The sequence below is a fragment of the Heteronotia binoei genome, chromosome 10, assembly GCF_032191835.1.
Source record: "Heteronotia binoei isolate CCM8104 ecotype False Entrance Well chromosome 10, APGP_CSIRO_Hbin_v1, whole genome shotgun sequence".
Lineage (NCBI taxonomy): Eukaryota > Metazoa > Chordata > Lepidosauria > Squamata > Gekkonidae > Heteronotia > Heteronotia binoei.
Genome location: NC_083232.1, coordinates 72,785,093 through 72,797,575, shown reverse-complemented (window position 1 = coordinate 72,797,575; position 12,483 = coordinate 72,785,093). Strand labels below are relative to the sequence as shown.

General features: G+C 39.6%; 1 protein-coding gene across 6 annotated transcripts in view; it reads right to left on the bottom strand.

The window, feature by feature from the left end:
* Positions 1–12,483, bottom strand: part of ZDHHC3 (zinc finger DHHC-type palmitoyltransferase 3) — a 57,458-nt gene that overhangs the window by 20,773 nt on the left and 24,202 nt on the right. For 3 of the 6 annotated variants that reach the window (XM_060247499.1, XM_060247497.1, XM_060247498.1), the window contains exons 2-5: positions 11,438–11,864; positions 5,613–5,737; positions 3,306–3,402; positions 1,361–1,442 (exon numbers count right to left, since the gene is read on the bottom strand). In XM_060247499.1, the coding sequence (XP_060103482.1) occupies positions 1,361–1,442; positions 3,306–3,402; positions 5,613–5,737; positions 11,438–11,743 (610 nt within the window). In that variant the 5' untranslated portion in view covers positions 11,744–11,864. Of the gene's footprint in view, positions 1–1,360; positions 1,443–3,305; positions 3,403–5,612; positions 5,738–11,437; positions 11,867–12,483 lie in introns of those variants that run through there. The other 3 variants (XM_060247500.1, XM_060247495.1, XM_060247494.1) reach the window with 2 other exon arrangements.

Genomic DNA, 12,483 nt, shown 5'->3' with positions numbered 1-12,483 from the left:
TATCCAGTCAGCCTTTTCACTCCATCTTGCCCAATTCCCTTCCATATTACTTCCCTTATCCCATGTAACTTTCCTACACACAGGTTCAACAATTCTCAGTATAGCCTTTTTTTAGTAGGGAAATGGCAGAAAATTATGACATAAGAAAAGCCTTGCTGTGTCAAACCAGTGGTCTATCTAGTCAAGCATCCTGTCTCCCACAATGGTCAACCAGTTCCTCTGGAAGTCCAATAATAGGGCATAGAAGCTAAGGTCTTTCCCTGATGGTTGGATTCAACTCTATAAATAAATATATTGTTTTATTTCATATAGCATGTCTATGGCATTTTACTATGCTAGTTTACAATTTTGATAGGCAATTTTTGATAGTTATCTTCACAAGAGTCCTCTGTGATAAACTAGAATGACCACAAACGACAAGACCCATAGTTTAACATGAGACTATTATGGGCTTTCCATGACAAAACTCATATTTCATTAAGCTCAGTTCTTGTATTCAGAAGAACTTTTCAAAGCTCTTTCAAGAGCCTGTTCAGATAGGAAGAACAATTCTTCTGATGTGTTAGAGGTGGGAAGATTTTAATGTATGGATATGTTAAAATATGAAGAAGAAGAGATTGGATTCATACCCCGCCCTTCACTCAAGAGTCTCAGAATGGCTTGGAATCTCCTTTTCCTTCCTCTCCCCACAACAGATACACTGTGAGGTAGGTGGGGCTAAGAGAGCTCTTTTGAGAACTGCTCGAGAGAACAGCTCTGAGGGAACTGTGGTTGTGAACTGTGTCACCCAGCAGCTGCACATGGAGGAGTGGGGAATCAAACCCAATTCTCCTGGATTAGAGTCCACGCTCCTAACCGCTACATCAAACTGGGTCTCTTACACTTCTGTATGCATGTATCTAAGGTGGCATAGTCCTGTGCAGGCTGTATCATGTGTCCTTAGCGGAGTGTGAATAGTCTTTAATGTCTCAGGACAATGTTTCTCAAATCAAGATGTGGGAGGTGTGAAGGGCTAGCTAAAGATATTCCATGTCTTCTTAGACAGAAGTCTGGTACTGAGATTTCCCAGAGTAAAGACTGGACCCATACTGGGATTGTTGAAAAAGAGGAAAGTGAAATCACAAACCATTCTGGTTGTTGTAAACCCATCTTAATATGGACCTGGAGGAACAGATTCATATACCACTGCAACAGGACTGGAGTCATTTCTATTTGCATGGTCAAAACTTTGCAAACATTTGCAGGAAGGTACCATGTGAATCCTAAGAAAGAAGTGTTTCTTTGACACTCATTTTATTAACTTGGAAGCAAAAGTACTGAGTCTAATTAATCTGAAAGCATTACATTTGATATTACTCACTTGTCCAGTCTTCTTCAAAACAATACAGGAAGTGAAATCCAACCATGATCAGGGCATGCAGCGATATCAGTGCTATATACATCTGAAATACAATATGTTTTGAACTGCTGAGAAGCAGGGCTTTGAAAATGTCATCTTTCTGTGAACAGTTGTATGAGCAAAATATGTACAGAAATATCAGCTACTAACACGTTTAAAAGTAACTGGCTTACAAGAAGTTGGATCTTGATTAACCATAAGTGTAAGGATGGTCAAAGGGGCATATCTTTGCTGCCGTCTCTTGTCCACACTAGTCTCAGGGTGTCCCACCTTCCTCTTGTTCAGTGTGGCTGATCTAACAGGATTAAAACTAAGAAAGCAACTCCCATGTATAACTATATGTTTTTAATGAAAATATACAGTGGATATTTCCACAGAGGATTATATTGCTCCATATCAAAGTTAACAGCATTATAATCATCCCCTCTCTCTGCAACCCCAACCCGTGGCAGGTTCCCTGTGCTTTCTTCTTAGGTCTAAGGAAATAAAAAGTTGTATAGTTAAGGCAGAAAAAAGCAATACTCTGAGAGTTTAATATATCCTGTTTTGCCAAGATCACATGCCAATTTTTAGCTGCAACTGAAATCCAAGATGGCACTCAGGTCAGATAAACATTATTCTAGCCCACATGATTAAAGATTCCCTTATCTTCAGCCTCATCTCCTAAATTACTTCAGCTGGAGAATGAATAGGCCTATGCATATCCAGCAGGAAAGTACCTGGAGTAAACTGACTGAATGAACAAGAGGTCCATTTTCCCTAACAATACTGAATTATGTGATAAGAGCAGAGGGGGAGAAACATCTACTCTTTCACAACGTATGTCATATGATTAAAGTAAATTAAAAGTTCCACATCACAATTCAAGTCAGATGAGAGCATGGGCAATGTTTGCATCTACAGGTCAACTACCAATTCTGCAGTAATATGATAGCAATTTATTTTACAGATGAGTCAGAATTAGAAACAAAAAAGGCAGTCTGGTCTGACTCCCTACCGCTAATGTAAGACCACTATCAGCCTGGCAGCCCAATTCTCCAAAACAAACATTTTTTTAAAAAATCCATTCACTTCATCTATACCCTACATTTTTCCTCAGTGGGGACCCAAAGCAGCTTGCATTGTTCTCTTTTCCTCTGTTTTACACAATAATCCTGTCAGGTAGGTAAGACTGAGAGGATGTGACTGGTCCAAGGTCACCCAGCATGCTTCCATGGCAGAGTGCGGATTTGAACCTGGGTCTCTCAGATCCTTGTCTGACAATTACACACTACAGGCTTATTTAATCAGCTAACATAGTCTTGAACAACCATGGAGTTAAGCACTACAGACAGTAGTGTTAAATGTGCCCCCAGGAAATAGTACAGCTGATTTAACTAAGAAGTACAAAGCACATACTATTGTGGAAGGAAAAAAAAATCCACAAGTCAGCAAACACACGTCCAAGGTTTCCAGCCTCTCAGTATTTTCTTGACACACTGCTGTAAATGAAAAACCTGGTATAATTGGAGCCCTTGTGTTCTTTTGTTGCTACATAATGAGCAAACTGGGGAGGGGAGTTGCGCTGTTAAAACAGCCTGGCCACTTTGGCAGCATTGATGGGGAGAGGGAGAGATTATTTATTAAAAGACAAAGCGATTCTTATTGCAATATTTAAAATGTTTTACAATAGATGAAGTAAAGTAAGGCTACTGTAACACACACTTTAGATGGCTTATTCATTAGCTGTATTACTCAAACATGTAGCAGTATTAACAAATTGTCACTCTTTCCACCAGGAAAAAATTCCATTGTAATCATATTCAAAACCTCAACAGCTTAAGACATTGAGCAAGTCCCACTTGAAGTTTCAGTGTCCCAGGTCTGAATGAGAAGGAAAAAAAGAAATACTCAGTGAGCTACTTACTGTAAACAGTACAAAGTACTTCTGGTTATTCTCTCCTACACAGTTGTTAACCCACGGACAGTGGTGATCCATTTTTCGAATACATCTCTTGCAAACACTAACAACAAAAAAAGATAATAAACTTCATAATCTGATGTGGAATTCCATCCACTTAGAAAATTCAAGCATTTTACTGATACCAAAGCACAGGGAAAATACCTTTACCAAAAGCTACAGTTACCTATACTGATGTTACATTATTTTTTATACACATTGTCATTCATAACTGAAGAAATATCAATTAGATTTAGAGCAGCATTAATAAGCAATAAACTCTGATGTAAAGCCTTTGAATAGCTCAAATACTGCAACAGTTTGAGGGCCCCTCAAAAAAATACTCCAATAGGTTATATCCAAAGCCTGGTCTGTGTTGTTGATGCTTATGAAGTTCTCCCACAATAAGCTCTTCCCCTTGATTTTGTGGTTCCATATGTCTAGAATAGTTATAAGAACAGAACTAGCAATGTCCAAATCTGTGTCTTTTGCAGATTTATTGCAGAGCATTTAATTAAAAAATAAATTCCTTCAAAGAACAGACTCTGTCATATAGCAATGCATGTATTTAAAAATATTAATTTTAAAAAATTCAATCTGCAAAAGAACACAATTGTACTCTTGTGCAACACAGAACCAAAAGGAAATGAACTCCCTTGTAGGCCTAAAAATGTATATAAAAAATCCACACAAGGAGTTTGTTTTTTCCTACTGTTAAGATGCAAAAAGTTGCAAAAGTATACAAGTGTAGTTTTCCCAATATTAAACAAAAAGAATGCACCAAAGGGGTTCGCAATGAATTTTCTCCCCCTCTTCTGCTTGCTTGTACATTGCATAGGAGTGTTGATACTTCTGGGGATAGGCAACAAGTTAAAATTCTCTTTCAGGAAAGTGGATTTTCAAAAAAGTATTTTGAAGGAATAAATGTTTTTCTTGCACAAAATTAATTTTCCAAGATTTTTTTTTGTGCCAGAAGATAACCGAGCAGAATCCAAGGCATAATATCCATCTACTCCACTAATCTTTGGAGGCCCTGATTCAAGCGCACCTGCTATCTGAGGCTAGACAAGTGGCAACCCAAGAAAGGGCCTCCTTGGTTGTGGTGCCAAAACTTTGGAGTTCCCTCCTCAGAGAAATTCATCTGTCTCCTATCTTCTGCCAGTGGGTGAAGCTTTTTTGGTTCTGTCTGGCACCCTCTCCCCAAACAACTGTTGAACAATAACAATAACACAAAGTTTGAGTTTGAAGAAGCATGCATGCACATGAAAGCTTATACCCAGAATTAAACTTCGTTGGTCTTAAAGGTGCCACCAGTCTCAAACTTTGTTCTATTGCTTCAGACCAATGCAGCTACCCACCTGGATCTAATAATAAATGTTATTGAATAACTGTATATATACTTTATTTTAAATATTTTGAAATATTTTAATGTTTAATGTTTGCCATCTTGGGGACCCCCCCCCCCCATTGTGGTGAAAAAGTAGCACAGAAATGTTTAAAATAATAGAACAGGAGCACAATAAGGGATCATAGGGCGGGAAGCCATTCTTTCCTAACCTCCATAACCTGCAGAACAAGGGGACAGAAACTGAAGACAGTAGAATGAACCATTCCATTTCAGACAGCAAGTGGGAGACAGATATAATTTGCAATTAATCTCCTATTGAAAACAAAACTGTCTCTATGCAAGTAGAAATCTAGCACATTAATGAGAGTAGCCTTCTCCCCATGGTGCTGGTTTTCTAGTTCCATTGAGTTTTTTGCTTTATTTTTCCACCTGGAATCTGCTGATTTCACAGCCCAGATCAATACCATCCTCCCCTTCTGTTTTGCTTGCACCCTGTTGTGTTTCATTTATCCAGTCTTGCTCCTATGCTGCTGTCTTTGTGTTATACAGAAACACACAAGAAAATCAGCACAGGAATCAAGAGGAGAAACAGCAAATATGTAAAGCAGGGTACAGACTTCATTCACAAACAGATCCACTGAGAAGAAAGGACCCCAAACCAGCCCTTGACATGGAGCTCTTTTTTTTTTTTGGAGGGGGGGGGTGGAATTCAAACCTGCCTGCTGCTTAGGTAGCAATCTTGAAGGCCCTGGGAGAATTCATTCATTTGAAGTGTAAAGGAAACAAGGAATAATGTCCCATAACAAAAATAAGCCACTATAGACTGGGTCATTACAATACTCATGATGAACCCACAGAACATAAAGAAAAGGAAACAATTCAGATGTCACCAGCATGACAGACAACAATGGCAGATCTTTCTGTACCTGCAGTGATGCGCTCTATCAGGTTTGATGCTACAGCATTTGGGACACTTGTAAACTACTTGCCCTGGTTTCAGCTGTAAACTCTCTATGAACTCTTTTGTAGCATTCCCTTTGGGCACTGCACCCTGGAAAAGAAAACAGAAGAGTTTCAAATGCTCACTTGCCATTAGACAATTCAGCATTAAAGACCTACTACACACAAAGGGTCAGAACAGCCTCAGACTTCTCTAAAAGGTAAAGGTAGTCCTCTGTGCAAGCACCAGTTGTTTCCGGGATGACGTCGCATCACATTTTCACGGCAGACTTTTTATGGGGTGGTTTGCCATTGCCTTCCCCAGTCATCTACACTTTCCCCCCAGCAAGCTGGGTACTCATTTTACCGATCTTGGAAGGATGGAAGGCTGAGTCAACCTTGAGCTGGCTATCTGAACCCAGCTTCCACCGGGATCGAACTCAAGTCGTGAGCAAAGAGCTTGGACTGCAGTACTGCAGCTTTACCACTCTGCACCACGGGGCTGCTTACTCAGACTTCCCTACACAGCATCAAAGTTTTATAAAATGAACACAAATCCTGAATCAGATCCTTGGTGCCCTCTACTGTCTAGTCTGCTAGGTGATGGCTCTCAAGGATCTCAAGTGTTGGTCTTTCACATCCTTTACTACCTGATCTTTTCAAACCTGGAGATGCTAGGGACTGAACCCAGGACCTTCTGCATGCCAAACAGAGATGCTGCCACTGAGCCATGGCCTCAATAAAGAACGGGTGCAGAAGAGTTGGAATTCTTCGAAAGGTGTTTTTTAAAATTACCTGCAGCCCAACAGCAAACCATCTCCATGAAAAAGACAACATGACAAAAGGCAATGAATACACATCATTACTGTATCGAATCAGAAACTGTCCAGTCTCTTACACCTGATGAAAGGAAGCCATCCACATGCAATGTATGCTCAAAGAGTGTGGACTTCCCACAAATGCAGGAAAAAGAACTATCAAGTTTGAAATGGCTTTAGGTGGCCTGAAAATACTCCAAAAGAGACAGAATATTAAGAGCCGCTCAATTAAAGGGAAAAATTAAGGAGAGATTAGTCTCAGCTAGCCCCTGACAACCTAGGGAATCTTGAGGGGAGAGATTCTGAGGGGATGGGATTTCCAAATTGTTCCTCCTCCAGATGGGATTTCTCAAAGGCCACCAGCCTGTTGTTTCTCCAGAGACAGCACCAAACTGTATGGGGCATAACTACAGAGGGACAGACTTCAGACAAACATAAGAAAGCTGAAGATTCTCAACTGTAATGGCAGTACTGCCCAAAGTGAGTGGGGAAGCTGAACCAGCTCCTTGCTCTTTAGCCTTGTGCCTTGCTGAACTTAAAAGGTGCTATAATTGCATAACATGACCTTCCAAACAGCATGGGAAGGGGAGGGGAGCCTTACCCACAAAACTGTATCAATCAGTTTTATACACAACATAGTTTCTAATTAATTGTGCCCAGGGGTCGTTTTGTAGAAAAATAGGTGGTGGAGCTCATCCAGGGATTGTTATGCAGCTGCACCTACTATTCAATGAACAAGGAGGTGGAACTCTCAGAAGGATGAGGTGGAACTCTCAGAAATGTTCAGGAGCTGCACTCTGTGAGCTCCCACTGAATCTGAGGCCCGATTGTGCCGCAGTTTCTCTTTTAATGAGAAACCACAATGCCTTTTATTAACTGCCTTTTCCCACCACATGGTCTATAGTTAAAGGGAGCTATTTCACAATTAAATTATCTCCTACTCTGTAACCCTACCTGGCACATTGCAAAATATTCCTTCCCAAGACAGTGTTTTACCCACAAGGCATTAACAGTATAAATAACCTTTACTAGTATTTATAAATATTATTTTGGTATTCAGATTTTTAAAAGACTGAATTATGCTAGAGCACCTTTCACATATGGATAATCAAAGAAACTACAACAGAAATCTAGTTTGGTGCCACTCTTAACATTTAGGAGAAAGTGCACAACTGCTTGTACAACTGTAATTGAGGGAACCAGGAAAATTAAGCATACATGCAATTCCAGCAATAAGGTGAAATGCCAGGGCATCTCTCATTCCACTGAGCAACAGCAAGCTCAAAACATCAACTCTGCAACCTCAGAATTAAAAACTCAGTTACCTAAATAATTTTTAAAAATATCTAAAGATAGATAGCTATGAAGCTCAAAAGCCAGCCAGGTTATGGGGACTATCCAGTGTTTTGCATGGACTATCTGGCTGGTGGACAGGAATTCTGGATGACAAGCAATTAACTCTTGGGGAAAAGTTTGTTCCACTGAGGCCAAAGAAGCTACAACTCCATACTAAGGCATTCTAGGAAAGGAGCTGGAAATGAAAGGACCAGTATCATCACACAGTCTACAGCAGGAGTGGCCAAACCACAGCTCAGGAGCCACATGTGGCTCTTCCACATATATTGTGAGGCTCTCGAAGCCGCCACCACCTCATCAGCTGGCTTGGAGAAAGCATTTCTCTCTCTAAATCACTTTTTCAAGCCAGCCAACAACTTGAAGAATGCATTTAAAGTTGCTTTCTTTCCACCTCTCCTCCCTCCCCCCATCTGTCTTCCTTCCTTTCTTGTGGTTCTACAACATCTGACATTCTTGTCTTGCAGCCCTCAAACATCTGATGCTCATGTCTTGCGGCTCTCAAGCATCTGATGTTTATTTTACGTGGCTCTTATCTTAAACAAGTCTGGTCACCCCAATCTATGGGATAGCTGCACCTGCAATACTGTGCACAGTTCTGGCCACCCTATCTTTTTACAGGAGGAAGAGTTACAGAACAAAAGCAAGCGAAATGATGGAGGACTGAAGCATTTCCCCTACAAGCAAATACTAAAGTGTCAAGTATCTTTCATTTTAAGGAGGAAAGACAACTGGGAAGAGAAGGAGACATGACACACAAGGGCTTTGTTTTGTATGGCAGCCCCCAGTCTATTGAACAGGCAGCTCATTGAAGTCAGGACTGTCACATCATTTTTGCTCGTTAGGAAATGATACAGAATAGACTTTTTAAAAAAGACTTTAGATAAGTTTCTGAACACTTATTCTTATGTATAATGTTATCTGATTGCTTTCATTTTATTTACTTCATTTATATCCCATTTTTCTTCCCAGCAGGGACTCAAAATTGCTTACATTGTTCCCCCCTTCTTCGTGAGGTAGGTTAGGCTCAGAGTGTGTTACTAATGGAAGGTTACCCATCGTGCTTCACGCCAGACTGGGGATTAAAACATCTAATCCTAGTCTGACATGCTAACCAGTATACAGCACTGGCTGGGTTTTTTTGGTTTTCTTTACTGCTTTTCCTCTCAAAGTTTCCAAGTACCTCAGGTTTATAAAATTAGGAATGACAGTGGAAAGACAGCATCCTCATCACCTACTTCCATAACACTAGAACTTAAAATCTGCTCATGAAGTTGGTGGATGGAAGATTCAGAACAGATGAAACAAAGTAAAGCACTTCTTCACACAACACATGGCTAATTTACAGAATTCAATATACAACAAGAACCACAGGCTTCATGCTTTTAAAAGGAAACTGAACAAATTCATGGAGGAGAGGGTCTAGCAGCAGCTTTTAGTCATGAAGACAAAGAGAAAGCTCCAGGTTCAGTGACAGTATGTCGCTGAATCTTAGTTGCATGAGGTTAACGGTAAGGGAAGGCTGAGGTCTTCACAGTCAGATATAGGTTTCCAAGTGCCTGGGAGAAAACAGATGCTGGCTTAAATGAACTGTTTACTTAGAAAGTAAAAGTAAATTTGGGGCTTCAATCCTAGATTCCCTTTCCCAAGTCCTCTAACTGAGAAAGCCTTCCCTGAACAAACACTTTATCAGAAAAAGTTATTCTTCATTGGCGGGAAGCCGTTCCCTTCTGAAGGAAGACTTAATAGAAGGCCATAGTAACCAAAGTCTGTGGCCCAATTTATGTACTTATTTAGTACTGCCTGAAAATGATACAATGAGTTTGCTGTGTGCTTCTGGCAATTTTACTGGCATCACAGAACAAGAAAAGGCATCACTGTAGTGGTGAGTATTAAACCACCCTAAGCAAATAGAAACTGGATCCCTATAAACAGCTGCTCATGTGGACTGCAACCCATGCAGCTGCATTTTTAAACAGCAATTGAGGCTGATACTTCAGACTCCTCCACATAAAACAACTCCATCTACATGAAGAGGAAGAAACATCTGATCTGGCACATCCATAATTACCGGCCTTACTTTCTAACAGCAATTTGTATGAATGTGGCAGATGTATATTGCCATCAGTAAACAGGACCTATTACTATAGGTGTGATGAAAAAACAATTCTAAGCCAGTCAACACTAAATCCTACTCAGGTCTATACAATGCAGCTTACTCACAGGACAGTGCTCTTACAACTGTACAATCATTTCACCTGGGGTCTAACTGACCCTAGTACCCTTTGAACGAAACCTTCACTCACACAAAACATGAGAAGACTTGGAAACCCTGCAGAAAAACTAACCCATTTATGTTAGTATAAAACACATGCAGTCCACTTGTGGAGAGGGCGGGATAGAAATTTAAGGTAATAAATAAAAATTTTAAAATGCAGCATAAAGTGGTAAAACTTAGGAGGAAATTTTAAAATAAATTTTGGTCATCAATGACCTTGAAGGACTATATAGCAGAGACACAGAATTCTTAGTGAAATGGAAAATTCCCATCCACTTGACCAGATCAATTTCCCCTTTTCATATTCCTCTCTACTACTATTTAAAATACTTAAGCCCCAAAATAACACTGTTCAGAGAGAAAACCCCCATAAGTAAAGTACTCAAAGTTAACATTAATAGGTAGGTAATCTGCTTATTTGTTGAAACTTTAAAACTACACCCACATGAAGGTTTTGAGGTTTGGAAAAAAACCTCAGTTAACCCTCATCTGGTTAAAACTTTTGCATGCTCAATTACAAATATCTAGTTCTAACATGAAAAGCAAGCATTTTTAAAGGAAGCACTTTAATTTGCAATCCAATTCAGTTGCAATGATACTTGTCTGTAGAGACAAGCATGCGAGACTGGTTTTTCCAGCTTTTCAATTTTCCAGGCCATGGCATGCCATTAATTTTATATGTACTACTGGGGGGGGGGGCAGAGTTTTACCTGCATTGTCCTTTTCTTTTTATTCTGAAGAAACTGCTCCCTTAGCAAAAAATAAAAACCCAGGATTGTCCCTCTTGTTCTCAACTTTGCAATTCCATTTGACAACAATGCATTATTAACAATCAGAGCACAAATGTTGTTTGCTTCTTACAAAACACTGTACCACACTGTCAAAGCAGAAATCAAAACATGTTCAAGTCTGTAATGCCATCCCAAGATTGAACAACTAATTTTTAACTGCTAACGTTCAACATTTCTGGTAGCAATTGTTATGTGTTGAACAGCCCTACAGCAAGGGCAATTTCCAGTCACATATAAAAGGAATTATTGTCTTGTGTTCCCACATGGCAATCACAGTTTAACTTATTAATGCGCTACAATACCTAGTTTAAAAAAAGGAAAGAAAAAGCAGCTGGTAAAAAAATGTCACTCAAGGAAGTTATGGTCATTGGAAAGTCTGCCACTTGGCCACAGTTGACATCCCCTATGCTCAAATACTATAAAAGAACAATTTATTTTTAACATCTGCATGCTGCCTGGAACAAAAACACTAAAAGCAGTTTTAAAATACAGACCTATACATAATCAAAACTACCAAAAAATACCAAATAAGAAAAATAGCAACCGGCTAATATAGCCAGTGATACACTTACTGGGTCTGTTATCATCGCTCGAAGATGCGAAGCCAGGGCCATGAATGCCAGTGCGTGGAAAACTACTCCATTGATTGAACTGTAAATATAGTCTCTTGACGGAATCAGCATAACAAAGAGGACTACAAAGTCAGCATAGAAGACCAGAAACCAGGTGATGACCGCACAGGCGATACCACAGCCATCTCGAATAAACCACATTGTTCCTGAGGAACTGCGGGTAGGAGGTGGAACACACTTGTCTGGCTGGAGGTATTCTGGTTTCCTCTCAATATCTCTGAAGCGGTGGATTGGAGAAATCATCATAGGCTATAATGTCCATTCTTGGATCTGAAAAAGAAGTAAAATAAAAACGGTCCTCCGCTTAACAAACTTAAAAGATGAGCTTCCCTCTTGTCATGCATCTCATTGGGGGGGAAATTCCAGACTGCAGAAAAAGGGAGGTAAAAAAAAGGGAGGGGGAGAAAGTTCAGTAAACAAGGAAAGAATAATAATATCTATATGGCATTTCCCAGTAAAAATGTTTCAATATGTTATATGAATGCTAAAATAAAAATGGATAAAAATAATTAATCTACTGTGAAAGTGAATCTGGATTGACAGGACTATGTTGCTCTTTTAATCCATGGTTTGGAGGATTTCAAACAACCTCTAGATAGAATGTTCCCTCCTCTCACATAGTATTTTCTCCCTCTATTCCCATTCCTCAGAAACCAGTTTGTCATTACACATTAAGAAATTATGGTTCGTGTACATTACAGTCCACCAGGAAATTACAAATTAATTACGAAATTACAAATTATCGCATGCTCAGCTTGAATGTGAGCAAATTATAGTTTTTTAAGAAGGAAAAAATCCATGCATGTGAGAAGATACTAAGCTGATTTCAGGCCTAGGTACAAACACATGTGAATTGAGCCAATATGACCAATTCTGAAGTTGGATGTCACAAATGATTTAAAAACTCAATGCTTCATGGCTATGCAGGGAATTAGGAGAATATTGTTAATGAAATGAGTCTGTCTAGGAAAGACCCAAGTTATTAC